This window comes from Pleurodeles waltl, chromosome 9 (genome assembly GCF_031143425.1).
Source record: "Pleurodeles waltl isolate 20211129_DDA chromosome 9, aPleWal1.hap1.20221129, whole genome shotgun sequence".
Classification (NCBI taxonomy): Eukaryota; Metazoa; Chordata; class Amphibia; order Caudata; family Salamandridae; genus Pleurodeles; species Pleurodeles waltl.
In genome coordinates this window covers 6143541-6160933 of record NC_090448.1, presented here as the reverse complement: position 1 = coordinate 6160933, position 17393 = coordinate 6143541, and the positions used below count along the sequence as shown (strand labels likewise).

Sequence of the window (17393 nt, the reverse complement as noted above, 5' to 3'; positions counted from 1 at the left end):
AGCTGCTTCCCATCCATCCATCTCTGCACTGCCACCTCACGCAGCTGCTTCCCACCCATCCACCTCTGCACTGCCACCTCACACAGCTGCTTCCCACCCATCTACCTCTGCACTGCCACCTCACGCAGCTGCTTCCCACCCATCTACCTCTACTCTGCCCCCTCTCCTAGCTGCCACCCACCCGTCACCTTGGTACTGCCAGCTCACGCAGCTGCTTCCCACCCATCTACCTCTGCACTGCCACCTCACGCAGCTGCTTCCCACCCATCTACCTCTGCCCTGCCACCTCATGCAGCTGCTTCCCACCCATCCACCTCTGCGCTGCCCCCTCTCGTAGCTGCTGGCTACCCATCTACCTCTGCACTGCCACCTCACGCAGCTGCTTCCCATCCATCTACCTCTGCACTGCCACCTCGCGCAGCTGCTTCCCACCCATCTACCTCTGCACTGCCACCTCATGCAGCTGCTTCCCACCCATCCACCTCTGCCCTCTCCCCTCTCGTAGCTGCTGGCCACCCATCTACCTCTGCACTGCCACCGCACGCAGCTGCTTCCCACCCATCTATCTCTGCACTGCCACCTCACACAGCTGCTTCCCACCCATCCACCTCTGCACTGCCACCTCTCGTAGCTGCTTCCCATCCATCCATCTCTGCACTGCCACCTCACTCAGCTGCTTCCCACCCATCCACCTCTGCACTGCCACCTCACACAGCTGCTTCCCACCCATCTACCTCTGCACTGCCACCTCACGCACCTGCTTCCCACCCATCTACCTCTGAGCTGCCACCTCACGCAGCTTCTTCCCACCCATCTACCTCTGCACTGCCGCCTCTCGCAGCAGCTGCCCACCCATCCACCTCTGCACGCAGCTGCTTCCCACCCATCTACCTCTGCTCTGCCACCTCATGCAGCTGCTTCCCACCCATCTACCTCTGCACTGCCACCTCACGCAGCTGCTTCCCACCCATCCACCTCTGCACTGTCACCTCATGTTGCGGCTGCCCACCCATCCACCTCTGCACTGCCACCTCACACAGCTGCTTCCCTCCCATCCACCTCTGCACTGCCACCTCACACAGCTGCTTCCCACCCATCCACCTCTGCACTGCCACCTCACGCAGCGGCTTCCCACCCATCCACCTCTGCACTGTCACCTCATGTTGCGGCTGCCCACCCATCCACCTCTGCACTGCCACCTCACACAGCTGCTTCCCACCCATCCACCTCACACAGCTGCTTCCCACCCATCTACCTCTGCACTGCCACCTCACGCAGCTGCTTCCCACCCATCTTCCTCTGCACTGCCACCTCACGCAGCTGCTTCCCACCATCCACCTCTGCACTGCCACCTCACGCAGCTGCTTCCCACCCATCCACCTCTGCACTGCCACCTCACGCTGCTGCTTCCCACCCATCTACCTCGGCACTGCCACCACACGCAGCTGCTTCCCACCGTCTACCTCTGCTCTGCCACCTCACGCAGCTGCTTCCCACCCATCTACCTCTGCACTGCCACTTCACACAGCTGCTTCCCACCCATCTACCTCTGCTCTGCCCCCTCTCGTAGCTGCCGCCCACCCATCCACCTCTGCCCCCTCTCGTAGCTGCTTCCCACCCATCTACCTCTGCACTGCCACCTCATGCAGGTGCTTCCCACCCATCCACCTCTGCTCTGCCCCCTCTCGTAGCTGCTGCCCACCCATCTACCTCTGCTCTGCCCCCTCTTGTAGCTGCTTCCCACCCATCTACCTCTGCTCCGCCACGTCGCGCAGCTGCTTCCCATCCATCCACCTCTGCACTGTCACCTCACACTGCTGCTGCCCACCCATTCACCTCTGCACTGCCACCTCACGCTGCTGCTTCCCACACAACTACCTCGGCACTGCCACCACACGCAGCTGCTTCCCACCGTCTACCTCTGCTCTGCCACCTCACGCAGCTGCTTCCCACCCATCTACCTCTGCACTGCCACTTCACACAGCTGCTTCCCACCCATCTACCTCTGCTCTGCCCCCTCTCGTAGCTGCCGCCCACCCATCCACCTCTGCCCCCTCTCGTAGCTGCTTCCCACCCATCTACCTCTGCACTGCCACCTCATGCAGGTGCTTCCCACCCATCCACCTCTGCTCTGCCCCCTCTCGTAGCTGCTGCCCACCCATCTACCTCTGCTCTGCCCCCTCTTGTAGCTGCTTCCCACCCATCTACCTCTGCTCCGCCACGTCGCGCAGCTGCTTCCCATCCATCCACCTCTGCACTGTCACCTCACACTGCTGCTGCCCACCCATTCACCTCTGCACTGCCACCTCACACAGCTTCTTCCCACCCATCTACCTCTGCAATGCCATCTCACGCAGCTGCTTCCCGCCCACCTACCTCTGCTCTGCCCCCTCTCGTAGCTGCTGCCCACCCATCCACCTCTGCTCTGCCCCCTCTTGTAGCTGCTTCCCACCCATCTACCTCTGCACTGCCACCTCACGCAGCTGCTTCCCACCCATCATCCTCTGACCCGCCCCCTCTTGTAGCTGCTTCCCACCCATATACCTCTGCTCTGCCACCTCGCGCAGCTGCTTCCCATCCATCCACCTCTGCACTGCCACCTCACACAGCTGCTTCCCACCCATCCACCCTTGCTCTGCCCCCTCTCGTAGCTGCTGCCCACCTATCCACCTCTGCTCTGGCACCTCACACTGCTGCAGCCCACCCATATACCTCTGTTATGCCCCGTCTCGTAGCTGCTAACCACCCATCTACCTCTGTTGTGCCCCCTCTCGTAGCTGCTACCCACCCATCGACCTCTGCTCTGCCAACTCACGCAGCTGCTGCTCACCCACCCATCCACCTCTGCTCTGCTACCTCACGTAGCTGCTGCCCACACATCCACCTCTGCTCTGCCCCCTCTCGTAGCTGCTTCCCATCCATCCACCTTTACTCTGCCACCTCACGCAGCTGCTTCCCACCCATCTACATCTGCTCTGCCATCTCATGCAGCTGCTTCCCACCCATCGACCTCTGCTCTGCCACCTCACGCAGCTGCTTTCCACCCATCTACCACTGCACTGCCACCTCTCGCAGCAGCTGCCCACCCATCCACCTCTGCACTGCCACCTCACGCAGCTGCTTCCCACCCATCTACCTCTGCTCTGCCACCTCATGCAGCTGCTTCCCACCCATCTACCTCTGCAGTGCCACCTCACGCAGCTGCTTCCCACCCATCTACCTCTGCAGTGCCACCTCAAGCTGCTGCTGCCCACCCATCCACCTCTGCACTGCCACCCCACACAACTGCTGCCCACCCATCCACCTCTGCACTGCCACCTCACACAGCTGCTTCCCACCCATCTACCTCTGCACTGCCACCTCACGCAGCTGCTTCCCACCCATCTACCTCTGCACTGCCACCTCACGCAGCTGCTTCCCACCCATCTACCTCTGCACTGCCACCTCACGCAGCTGCTGCCCACCCATCTACCTCTGCACTGCCACCTCACACTGCTGCTGCCCACCCATCCACCTCTGCACTGCCACCTCACACTGCTGCTGCCCACCCATTCACCTCTGCACTGCCACCTCACGCAGCTTCTTCCCACCCATCTACCTCTGCAATGCCACCTCACGCAGCTGCTTCCCACCCACCTACCTCTGCTCTGCCCCCTCTCGTAGCTGCTGCCCACCCATCCACCTCTGCTCTGCCCCCTCTTGTAGATGCTTCCCACCCATCTACCTCTGCACTGCCACCTCACGCAGCTGCTTCCCACCCATCATCCTCTGACCCGCCCCCTCTTGTAGCTGCTTCCCACCCATATACCTCTGCTCTGCCACCTCGCGCAGCTGCTTCCCATCCATCCACCTCTGCACTGCCACCTCACACAGCTGCTTCCCACCCATCCACCCTTCCTCTGCCCCCTCTCGTAGCTGCTGCCCACCTATCCACCTCTGCTCTGCCACCTCACACTGCTGCAGCCCACCCATCTACCTCTGTTATGCCCCGTCTCGTAGCTGCTATCCACCCATCTACCTCTGTTGTGCCCCCTCTCGTAGCTGCTACCCACCCATCGACCTCTGCTCTGCCAACTCACGCAGCTGCTGCTCACCCACCCATCCACCTCTGCTCTGCTACCTCACGTAGCTGCTGCCCACCCATCCACCTCTGCTCTGCCCCCTCTCGTAGCTGCTTCCCATCCATCCACCTCTGCACTGCCACCTCACACAGCTGCTTCCCATCCATCCACCTTTGCTCTGCCACCTCACGCAGCTGCTGCCCACCCATCCACCTCTGTACTGCCACCTCACGCAGCTGCTGCCCACCCATCCACCTCTGCTCTGCTACCTCACACAGCTGCTGCCCACCCATCCACCTCTGCACTGCCACCTCACGCAGCTGCTGCCCACCCATCCACCTCTGCACTGCCACCTCACGCAGCTGCTGCCCACCCATCCACCTTTGTTCTGCCACGTCACGCAGCTGCTTCCCACCCATCTACCTCTGCTCTGCCCCCTCTCCTAGCTGCCACCCACCCGTCACCTTGGTACTGCCAGCTCACGCAGCTGCTTCCCACCCATCTACCTCTGCACTGCCACCTCACGCAGCTGCTTCCCACCCATCTACCTCTGCACTGCCACCTCATGCAGCTGCTTCCCACCCATCCACCTCTGCGCTGCCCCCTCACGTAGCTGCTGGTTACCCATCTACCTCTGCACTGCCACCTCACGCAGCTGCTTCCCACCCATCTACCTCTGCACTGCCACCTCACGCAGCTGCTTCCCACCCATCTACCTCTGCACTGCCACCTCATGCAGCTGCTTCCCACCCATCCACCTCTGCCCTCTCCCCTCTCGTAGCTGCTGGCCACCCATCTACCTCTGCACTGCCACCTCACGCAGCTGCTTCCCACCCATCTATCTCTGCACTGCCACCTCACGCAGCTGCTTCCCACCCATCTATCTCTGCACTGCCACCTCACACAGCTGCTGCCCACCCATCCACCTCTGCACTGCCACCTCATGCAGCTGCTTCCCACCCATCTACCTCTGCCCTTCCACCTCAGGCAGCTGCTTCCCACCCATCCACCTCTGCACTGCCACCTCTCGTAGCTGCTTCCCATCCATCCATCTCTGCACTGCCACCTCACGCAGCTGCTTCCCACCCATCCACCTCTGCACTGCCACCTCACACAGCTGCTTCCCACCCATCTACCTCTGCACTGCCACCTCACGCAGCTGCTTCCCACCCATCTACCTCTGCTCTGCCCCCTCTCCTAGCTACCAGCCACCCGTCACCTTGGTACTGCCAGCTCACGCAGCTGCTTCCCACCCATCTACCTCTGCACTGCCACCTCACGCAGCTGCTTCCCACCCATCCACCTCTGTACTGCCACCTCACGCAGCTGCTGCCCACCCATCCACCTCTGCTCTCCTACCTCACACAGCTGCTGCCCACCCATCCACCTCTGCACTGCCACCTCACGCAGCTGCTGCCCAGCCTTCCACCTCTGCACTGCCACCTCACGCAGCTGCTGCCCACCCATTCACCTTTGCTCTGCCACGTCACGCAGCTGCTTCCCACCCATCTACCTCTGCTCTGCCCCCTCTCCTAGCTGCCACCCACCCGTCACCTTGGTACTGCCAGCTCACACAGCTGCTTCCCACCCATCTACCTCTGCACTGCCACCTCACGCAGCTGCTTCCCAACCATCTACCTCTGCACTGCCACCTCATGCATCTGCTTCCCACCCATCCACCTCTGCCCTCTCCCCTCTCGTAGCTCCTGGCCACCCATCTACCTCTGCACTGCCACCTCACGCAGCTGCTTCCCACCCATCTATCTCTGCACTGCCACCTCACACAGCTGCTGCCCACCCATTCACCTCTGCACTGCCACCTCATGCAGCTGCTTCCCACCCATCTACCTCTGCACTTCCACCTCATGCAGCTGCTTCCCACCCATCCACCTCTGCACTGCCACCTCTCGTAGCTGCTTCCCATCCATCCATCTCTGCACTGCCACCTCACACAGCTGCTTCCCACCCATCCACCTCTGCACTGCCACCTCACACAGCTGCTTCCCACCCATCTACCTCTGCACTGCCACCTCACGCAGCTGCTTCCCACCCATCTACCTCTACTCTGCCCCCTCTCCTAGCTGCCACCCACCCGTCACCTTGGTAATGCCAGCTCACGCAGCTGCTTCCCACCCATCTACCTCTGCACTGCCACCTCACGCAGCTGCTTCCCACCCATCTACCTCTGCACTGCCACCTCATGCAGCTGCTTCCCACCCATCCACCTCTGCGCTGCCCCCTCTCGTAGCTGCTGGCTACCCATCTAACTCTGCACTGCCACCTCACGCAGCTGCTTCCCACCCATCTACCTCTGCACTGCCACCTCACGCAGCTGCTTCCCACCCATCTACCTCTGCACTGCCACCTCATGCAGCTGCTTCCCACCCATCCACCTCTGCCCTCTCCCCTCTCGTAGCTGCTGGCCACCCATCTACCTCTGCACTGCCACCTCACGCAGCTGCTTCCCACCCATCTATCTCTGCACTGCCACCTCACACAGCTGCTTTCCACCCATCCACCTCTGCACTGCCACCTCTCGTAGCTGCTTCCCATCCATCCATCTCTGCACTGCCACCTCACTCAGCTGCTTCCCACCCATCCACCTCTGCACTGCCACCTCACACAGCTGCTTCCCACCCATCTACCTCTGCACTGCCACCTCACGCACCTGCTTCCCACCCATCTACCTCTGAGCTGCCACCTCACGCAGCTTCTTCCCACCCATCTACCTCTGCACTGCCACCTCTCGCAGCAGCTGCCCACCCATCCACCTCTGCACGCAGCTGCTTCCCACCCATCTACCTCTGCTCTGCCACCTCATGCAGCTGCTTCCCACCCATCTATCTCTGCACTGCCACCTCACGCAGCTGCTTCCCACCCATCAACCTCTGCACTGTCACCTCATGTTGCGGCTGCCCACCCATCCACCTCTGCACTGCCACCTCACACAGCTGCTTCCCACCCATCCACCTCTGCACTGCCACCTCACACAGCTGCTTCCCACCCATCCACCTCTGCACTGCCACCTCACGCAGCGGCTTCCCACCCATCCACCTCTGCACTGCCACCTCATGTTGCGGCTGCCCACCCATCCACCTCTGCACTGCCACCTCACACAGCTGCTTCCCACCCATCCACCTCTGCACTGCCACCTCACACAGCTGCTTCCCACCCATCTACCTCTGCACTGCCACCTCACGCAGCTGCTTCCCACCCATCTTCCTCTGCACTGCCACCTCACGCAGCTGCTTCCCACCATCCAACTCTGCACTGCCACCTCACGCAGCTGCTTCCCACCCATCCACCTCTGCACTGCCACCTCACGCTGCTGCTTCCCACCCATCTACCTCAGCACTGCCACCACACGCAGCTGCTTCCCACTGTCTACCTCTGCTCTGCCACCTCACGCAGCTGCTTCCCACCCATCTACCTCTGCACTGCCACTTCACACAGCTGCTTCCCACCAATCTACCTCTGCTCTGCCCCCTCTCGTAGCTGCCGCCCACCCATCAACCTCTGCCCCCTCTCGTAGCTGCTTCCCACCCATCTACCTCTGCACTGCCACCTCATGCAGGTGCTTCCCACCCATCCACCTCTGCTCTGCCCCCTCTCGTAGCTGCTGCCCACCCATCTACCTCTGCTCTGCCCCCTCTTGTAGCTTCTTCCCACCCATCTACCTCTGCTCCGCCACGTCGCGCAGCTGCTTCCCATCCATCCACCTCTGCACTGTCACCTCACACTGCTGCTGCCCACCCATTCACCTCTGCACTGCCACCTCACACAGCTTCTTCCCACCCATCTACCTCTGCAATGCCATCTCACGCAGCTGCTTCCCGCCCACCTACCTCTGCTCTGCCCCCTCTCGTAGCTGCTGCCCACCCATCCACCTCTGCTCTGCCCCCTCTTGTAGCTGCTTCCCACCCATATACCTCTGCTCTGCCACCTCGCGCAGCTGCTTCCCATCCATCCACCTCTGCACTGCCACCTCACACAGCTGCTTCCCACCCATCCACCCTTGCTCTGCCCCCTCTCGTAGCTGCTGCCCACCTATCCACCTCTGCTCTGCCACCTCACACTGCTGCAGCCCACCCATCTACCTCTGTTATGCCCCGTCTCGTAGCTGCTAACCACCCATCTACCTCTGTTGTGCCCCCTCTCGTAGCTGCTACCCACCCATCGACCTCTGCTCTGCCAACTCACGCAGCTGCTGCTCACCCACCCATCCACCTCTGCTCTGCTACCTCACGTAGCTGCTGCCCACACATCCTCCTCTGCTCTGCCCCCTCTCGTAGCTGCTTCCCATCCATCCACCTCTGCACTGCCACCTCACACAGCTGCTTCCCATCCATCCACCTTTACTCTGCTACCTCACGCAGCTGCTTCCCACCCATCTACCTCTGCACTGCCATCTCACGCAGCTGCTTCTCACCCATCTACCTCTGCTTTGCCATCTCACGCAGCTGCTTTCCACCCATCTACCTCTGCACTGCCACCTCACGCACCTGCTTCCCACCCATCTACCTCTGCACTGCCACCTCACGCAGCTGCTTCCCACCCATCTACCTCTGCACTGCCACCTCACTCAGCTGCTTCCCACCCATCTACATCTGCTCTGCCATCTCATGCAGCTGCTTCCCACCCATCGACCTCTGCTCTGCCACCTCACGCAGCTGCTTCCCACCCATCTACCACTGCACTGCCACCTCTCGCAGCAGCTGCCCACCCATCCACCTCTGCACTGCCACCTCACGCAGCTGCTTCCCACCCATCTACCTCTGCTCTGCCACCTCATGCAGCTGCTTCCCACCCATCTACCTCTGCAGTGCCACCTCATGCAGCTGCTTCCCACCCATCCACCTCTGCACTGTCACCTCAAGCTGCTGCTGCCCACCTATCCACCTCTGCACTGCCACCTCACACAACTGCTGCCCACCCATCCACCTCTGCACTGCCACCTCACACAGCTGCTTCCCACCCATCTACCTCTGCACTGCCACCTCACGCAGCTGCTGCCCACCCATCTACCTCTGCACTGCCACCTCACGCAGCTGCTTTCCACCCATCCACCTCTGCACTGCCACCTCACACAGCTGCTTCCCACCCATGTACCTCTGCACTGCCACCTCACGCAGCTGCTGCCCACCCGTCACCTTCGTACTGCCACCTCACACAGCTGCTTCCCACCCATCTACCTCTGCACTGCCACCTCACGCAGCTGCTTCCCACCCATCTACCTCTGCACTGCCACCTCATGCAGCTGCTTCCCACCCATCCACCTCTGCACTGCCACCTCACGCAGCTGCTTCCCACCCATCTACCTCTGCACTGCCACCTCACGCACCTGCTTCCCACCCGTCACCTTCGTACTGCAAGCATCATTTACCTGAATAAGCTCAAACAACCAAAGGCTTGTGCTCATTATTTATTGCATCATTTAACCTTCTTTTTGGTTTTCTCTTTTATTTTATGTTAGATGCGTCTGTGCTGACGGGTACGAAGGAGATGGGTTTTCGTGTCAGCCTGTGGACCTGTGCAGCAGGCCTGAGCGCGGAGGCTGCTCTGAGAATGTGAGTAGCAAAGGTCTTTACAGTAAAGAGTTTAATACCAGGTACCACCGCAGGAGTCTCCAACCTTTCCTATAGCTAGAGCTACTATCAGTAAAATCAGGGCCACTATTGGCTATTGTTGGGGTATTGATCACATTCGTGCCTTGCAGGGTAACTAGCAGTGACCACCAATGATGTATGTCACAATAGCGAGTAACAAAATATTGTGTGTATGTGTGTGTGTGTGTGTGTGTATATATATATATATATATAATAAAACCTACTGGCGGCCGACATAGGAAAAGCATTTTTTATTTTGCCAATAACTGGCTCTGTTTGATTAATCTTCATGAATTGTTCGAAATTAGTACAACACTCGGTTCAGCTGCTGCCTTGAAAGTTTCAGGGTGATTCGATAAGTGGGGGCTGATAAAAAGGGAGGCAAAATGCTTTTTCCCCATGCAATTTCCCATAGGGATTTTTAGGCACAAATACAGCCCAAACCAGTGGACGGAATTACACCAAATTTGGCAGAAGGATAGTTTAGGGTCCAGAAATAGCACTTTTTATTTGATGTAAATATATGGAGTAGTTTCACGATGTAATGGAGGCCTTTAAGAAGTGCCCTGCACTTGAGGCGTCGGGCCCAGGTAGGGTTCCAGTTGATCTCTTCAGGACCAATTTACCTCTGTAGGCTCCCATTTTCACCAATGTTTTTAAGGCTGCAGTCCACATGGCCCCCCCAAAGGCGTGGTCTCATGCAACAATAGTACCTATTTAAAAAAAAAAAGGATCGAAGAACGACCTAAAGTGTTTACTGGCTGATTTCATTAGTAAACTTGACATCTAGATAATGGGAAGGGTCCTATTTGACCTTCTGCAAACTTGGACAAATGACAAGGTCCTTTATGATCTCCAGTTTGGCTTCCGTACTGGTCTGGGAACTGTAGAGCAATGCCTTAACTTGTACATGCTAATAAACAAGCACTCAAAGCCAAGGGGGACAAACTCTATGTAGCTTACATGGACTTGAGCTCGGCTTTCGACTCAGTCTATAGGTCTAAGCTCTGGGCAAAAATGGCTGAGATGGGGGTCGAGCCCACCATTATGGATTTTTTGAGGGAGCTCCATGCGGAAGTTACTGCCAGCGTGAGATATGGCCCAGCAGGGGAAACTACAGAAATGTCAGATTAGATTGTGGTGTGACCCAAGGTTGCACATTGGCCCCATTTATTTGGTCTTTATATGGTAATTATTCAGAGAAGCATGTTTTGATTATTCATACTTATTGCCCAATGGTAGGCGTAGTATATCGGATTTGGCCTATGCCTATTAAAACGTCACGTTGGCAGGAACTGCTAATGGGCTACAGAAATTGCTAGACCATTTCTTTATTTCCATATCTAGCTTAGATTTATCAATCAGTCTAAAACTTGTGTTATGGTCAGGTTCAGGCTTGATACTAGAATAAGCAGCAAACCATTAAAGAGCTGCTGCAAATCTACAGGGCTGAGTGGTGCTCTGGTGCAACTTTTGGTGATGGTTTTGGGGTATTTGTGATCAGCCAGGGTTGGAGAAAGTGGAAAATGGGTTTTATAAAATGACTGTTCACTGTATATGAATCCACTAGCAACTATATATGTTATCTATGAATTGGGCTTTGTCATATAAGTGATTTTGTGAGACTGCAGCCCTTGTTTTATGGTTAAGGATATGGACGACGGAGGACACTATATTGAATCATGCAGTCCTGAGTGGTTGCTTGGCCATGGATAAGAGCTCTAAAACAGCTTGGTTGTCATATATATCCAAGACTGTAACTGGCTGGCCTTAGATGATCTGTTCCTGAACCCACCACCTTCAGGCCCAGCTTTCAGAAACATCTGGTGAAAGCCTTTCCAGATAGATGTGCAGAGGAAAGAATGGCAAACAATTCTGGTCTGTCCACGATTGTAGCTCGCACCCAAGTTAGAACTTGCCTAGGTATTGAGCCGTATCATTTATGGGTGAACAATGTACAGCATAGGTGGGTCAGACTATGCCTTAACACTACCCATGTCTTAGTGGCGTCCCCGATACACGGCATCTCTCCTGCCACTCTTCCAGCATCCCCTGCGATGGGTTGTCTGCGCAGAGCACTATGCACTTTGTCCATTTCTGCAAATGCTATTCTGCACTGAGCTCTGTACATGTTTTAGCTTCCTTTAGGCAGGCCAAGATAAGGCAGTGCAGGGCTGCCCTGGAGGTCCTTCAGAGGCTACCCACAGGGAAGCTACGACATTCACTGGCAGCCTATAAGCAGCGGGCTATACGCCTGCGCTCGTGTCATGGCCAGCGTAACATCGGCTTCCATAGTGATTGTCTTTGGACATTGAATGTCTCACTTGCTGCTGCTAATTGCACTTTATGTATTTTATGTTATATCAGTTATTTCAAAAAATTATAGGTCGCGCCCAAAGATAACCATAACTCGCACCACACTACTCAGACTGAAACAGCATTGTAGCACACCAGATGTAACTCCCAATAGAACATACATGGCATCTGGTGCCATCGCTGCCTGGGTACCAGCACTGGTGCCCATCCCAAAGGGACTCTCACAGCAGAGCCCAGATCAGTGGATTGCAGCTCAGACGTTCGTGGTCCCTTGTTCTCATTTCCAACTATGCAGGGCAGATATCCCGATTATTGTCCATTTACTGTCTGATTCTATAAATAACCTACATGAACATCCCCGGATTTAGGAAAACAGACCAGAATGTCTTCTTACCTCCAGACAAGTCATGAAGAGCGGTACAAGAACAAGTGATCCATAACCAGGCTTTAACCATGACAACCGAGCTGGAAAGGTCTCCTGGTCCCTGTGCACCAGCTCAGAGGCCTTTAAACTGGGGGCAGCACATCTGAGGGGCTGTGAATCATTGCCGGGGTCTGCAATGCCATTAGAAAGCAGTCCACAGCCACTGACTCAATATTAAAACTGAGGCTCAGCCCAGAACACTGCCATGCACAGAGGCCCTCAAAACACACAGCATCACATCCCATCACACCTGTTACCTTCAAAACACTCTAAATATCCACTCTCACAACTGAATGAGGGGGCCCTGAAATACATAAATAAAGATCATGCTGTGCCGGACCCAACCTCTCAGACGGACTCTGACACTTGATGCCCCAAGTAGCTTAAAAAGGTTCTGCACAGCCCGGGACCCCTCTACAGTCACACTTACCCAAGTAGTCCTCTCCTACCCTGCACAACACCTCTCCTGTCCTGGGGGGACTCTTGCAAGCAGGACAGCATTACATCTCAGGAGCCCAGATCTTTCTGCTCTCTTGGTGTGCACTGCCTGGCAGCAGACTCCCAGATGAGGGCAGATATGTGGGCAGGGAAAGCAACTCCTTGTTTCTTCCATGACTGCTGCTTTGCTTCTGCAGTGCTCCTGTCCTCCCTCAAGGACAGCAGGCCCTCCTTTCATTCATGGGATGCAGTTCCTTGTTTCTTCCATGACTGCTGCTTTGCTTCTCCATTGCTCCTGTCCTCCTACAAGGACCTTCATGAGATGCAGCTCCTTGTTTCTTCCATGACTTCTGCTTTGCTTCTGCAGTGCTCCTGTCCTCCTGCAAACACCTTCATGAGATGCAGCTCCTTGTTTCTTCCATGACTGCTGATTTGGTTCTCCAGTGCTCCTGTCCTCCTGCAAGGACAGCAGGCCCTCCCTTCCTTCATGAGATGCAGCTCCTTTCTTCCATGACTGCTGCTTTGCTTCTGCAGTGCTCCAGTCCTCCTTGCAGGACAGCAGGCCCTCCTTTCCTTCATGAGATGCAGCTCCTTGTTTCATCCATGACTGCTGCTTTGCTTCTTCAGTGCTCCTGTCCTCCCTCAAGGACAGCAGGCCCTCCTTTCATTCATGGGATGCAGCCCCTTCATTCTTCCATGACTGCTGCTTTAGTCCTCCAGTGCTCCTGTCCTCCTGCAAGGACAGCAGGCCCTCCTTTTTCTCCATGATATGCAGCTCCTTCTTTCTTCCATGACTGATGCTTTGCTTCTCCAGTGCTCCTGCCCTCCTGCGAGGACATTCAAGAGATGCAGCTCCTTCTTTCTTCCATGACTGATGCTTTGCTTCTCCAGCGCTCCCATCCTCCTGCAAGGACAGCAAGCCCTCCTTTCCTTCATGAGATGCAGCTCCTTCTTTATTCCATGACTGCTGCTTTGCTTCTCCAGTGCTCCTGTCCTCCTGCAAGGACATTCATGAGATGCAGCTCCTTCTTTCTTCCATGACTGCTGCTTTGCTTCTGCAGTGCTCCTGCCCTGCTGCAAGGACAGCAGGCCCTCCTTTCATTCATGAGATGCAGCTCCTTCTTTCTTCCATGACTGCTGCTTTGCTTCCCCAGTGCTCCTGTCCTCCTGCAAGGACATTCATGGGATACAGCTCCTTCTTTCTTCCATGACTGCTGCTTTGCTTCTGCAGTGCTCCTCTCCTCCTGCAAGGACAGCAGGCCCTCCTTTCATTCATGAGATGCAGCTCCTTGTTTCTTCCATGACTGCTGCTTTGCTTCCCCAGTGCTCCTGTCCTCCTGCAAGGACCTTCATGGGATGCAGCTCCTTGTTTCTTCTATGACTGATGCTTTGCTTCTCCAGTGCTCCTGTCCTCCTGCGAGGACAGCAGGCCCTCCTTTCCTTCTTGAGATGCAGCTCCTTGTTTCTTCAGTGACTGCTGCTTTGCTTCTCCAGTGCTCCTGTCCTCCTGCAAGGACATTCATGATCCTTCTTCCATGACTGCTGCTTTGCTTCTGCAGTGCTCCTGTCCTCCTGCGAGGACATTCATGAGATGCAGCTCCTTCTTTCTTCCATGACTGCTGCTTTGCTTCTGCAGTGCTCCTGTTCTCCTGCAAGGACATTCATGAGATGCAGCTCCTTGTTTCTTCCATGACTGATGCTTTGCTTCTGCAGTGCTCCTGTCCTCCTGCAAGGACCTTCATGAGATGCAGCTCCTTGTTTCTTCCATGACTGCTGCTTTGCTTCCCCAGTGCTCCTGTCCTCCTGCAAGGACCTTCATGGGATGCAGCTCCTTGTTTCTTCTATGACTGATGCTTTGCTTCTCCAGTGCTCCTGTCCTCCTGCGAGGACAGCAGGCCCTCCTTTCCTTCTTGAGATGCAGCTCCTTGTTTCTTCCATGACTGCTGCTTTGCTTCTCCAGTGCTCCTGTCCTCCTGCAAGGACATTCATGATCCTTCTTCCATGACTGCTGCTTTGCTTCTGCAGTGCTCCTGTCCTCCTGCGAGGACATTCATGAGATGCAGCTCCTTCTTTCTTCCATGACTGCTGCTTTGCTTCTGCAGTGCTCCTGTTCTCCTGCAAGGACATTCATGAGATGCAGCTCCTTGTTTCTTCCATGACTGATGCTTTGCTTCTGCAGTGCTCCTGTCCTCCTGCAAGGACCTTCATGAGATGCAGCTCCTTCTTTCTTCCATGACTGATGCTTTGCTTCTCCAGTGCTCCTGTCCTCCTGCAAGGACATTCATGAGATGCAACTCCTCCTTTCTTCCATGACTGCTGCTTTGCTTCTCCAGTGCGCCTGCCCTCCTGCAAGGACAGAAGGCCCTCCTTTCCTTCATGAGATGCAGCTCCTTCTTTCTTCCATGACTGATGCTTTGCTTCTGCAGTGCCCCGTCCTCCTGCAAGGACATTCATGAGATGCAGCTCCTTTCTTCCATGACTGCTGCTTTGCTTCTGCAGTGCTCCTGTCCTCCAGCGAGGACATTCATAAGATGCAGCTCCTTGTTTCTTCCATGACTGCTGCTTTGGTTCTCTAGTGCTCCTGTCCTCCTGCAAGGACATTCATGAGATGCAGCTCCTCCTTCTTTCTTCCATGACTGTTGCTTTGCTTCTCCAGCGCTCCCATCCTCCTGCAAGGACATTCATGAGATGCAGCTCCTTCTTTCTTCCATGACTGATGCTTTGCTTCTCCAGCGCTCCTGTCCTCCTGCAAGGACATTCATGAGATGCAGCTCCTTCTTTCTTCCATGACTGCTGCTTTGCTGCTTTGCTTCTGCAGCGCTCCTGTCCTCCTGCAAGGACATTCATGAGATGCAGCTCCTTCTTTCTTTCATGACTGCTGCTTTGCTTCTCCAGTGCTCCTGCCCTCCTGCAAGGACAGCAGGCCCTCCTTTCCCTCATGAGATGCAGCTCCTTGTTTCTTCCATGACTGCTGCTTTGCTTCTGCAGTGCTCCTGCCCTCCTACAAGGACAGCAGGCCCTCCTTTCCTTCATGAGATGCAGCTCCTTCTTTCTTCCATGACTGCTGCTTTGCTTCTGCAGTGCTCCTGTCCTCCTGCAAGGACATTCATGAGATGCAGCTCCTCCTCCTTCTTTCTTCCATGACTGATGCTTTGCTTCTGCAGTGCTCCTGTCCTCCTGCAAGGACAGCAGGCCCTCCTTTCCTTCATGAGATGCAGCTCCTTCTTTCTTCCATGACTGATGCTTTGCTTCTGCAGCGCTCCTGTCCTCCTGCAAGGACATTTATGAGATGCAGCTCCTTCTTTCTTCCATGACTGATGCTTTGCTTCTCCAGTGCTCCTGTCCTCCTGCAAGGACCTTCATGGGATGCAGCTCCTTGTTTCTTCCATGACTGATGTTTTGCTTCTCCAGTGCTCCTGTCCTCCTGCGAGGACACCAGGCCCTCCTTTCCTTCTTGAGATGCAGCTCCTTGTTTCTTCCACGACTGCTGCTTTGCTTCTCCAGTACTCCTGTCCTCCTGCAAGGACATTCATGAGATGCAGCTTCTTCTTTCTTCCATGACTGCTGCTTTGCTTCTGCAGCGCTCCTGTCCTCCTGCAAGGACATTCATGAGATGCAGCTCCTTCTTTCTTCCATGACTGCTGCTTTGCTTCTGCAGCGCTCCTGTCCTCCTGCAAGGACATTCATGAGATGCAGCTCCTTCTTTCTTCCATGACTGATGCTTTGCTTCTCCAGTGCTCCTATCCTCCTGCAAGGACCTTCATGGGATGCAGCTCCTTGTTTCGTCCATGACTGATGCTTTGCTTCTCCAGTGCTCCTGTCCTCCTGCGAGGACAGCAGGCCCTCCTTTCCTTCTTGAGATGCAGCTCCTTGTTTCTTCCATGACTGCTGCTTTGCTTCTCCAGTGCTCCTGTCCTCCTGCAAGGACATTCATTATCCTTCTTCCATGACTGCTGCTTTGCTTCTGCAGCGCTCCTGTTCTCCTGCAAGGACATTCATGAGATGCAGCTCCTTGTTTCTTCCATGACTGATGCTTTGCTTCTGCAGTGCTCCTGTCCTCCTGCAAGGACCTTCATGAGATGCAGCTCCTTCTTTCTTCCATGACTGATGCTTTGTTTCTCCAGTGCTCCTGTCCTCCTGCAAGGACATTCATGAGATGCAACTCCTCCTTTCTTCCATGACTGCTGCTTTGCTTCTCCAGTGCTCCTGCCCTCCTGCAAAGACAGCAGGCCCTCCTTTCCTTCATGAGATGCAGCTCCTTCTTTCTTCCATGACTGATGCTTTGCTTCTGCAGTGCCCCGTCCTCCTGCAAGGATATTCATGAGATGCAGCTCCTTTCTTCCATGACTGCTGCTTTGCTTCTGCAGTGCTCCTGTCCTCCTGCGATGACATTCATGAGATGTAGCTCCTTGTTTCTTCCATGACTGATGCTTTGCTTCTGCAGTGCTCCTGTCCTCCTGCAAGGACCTTCATGAGATGCAGCTCCTTCTTTCTTCCATGACTGATGCTTTGCTTCTCCAGTGCTCCTATCCTCCTGCAAGGACCTTC

At 55.8% G+C, this 17393-nt stretch overlaps 1 protein-coding gene across 2 annotated transcripts in view; it reads left to right on the top strand.

The window, feature by feature from the left end:
- Positions 1-17393, top strand: part of STAB1 (stabilin 1) — an 829863-nt gene that overhangs the window by 336282 nt on the left and 476188 nt on the right. For both annotated transcript variants that reach the window (XM_069206091.1, XM_069206090.1), the window contains exon 25: positions 9535-9628. In XM_069206091.1, coding sequence (XP_069062192.1) covers positions 9535-9628 — 94 coding nt within the window. The remainder of the gene's footprint in view (positions 1-9534; positions 9629-17393) is intronic.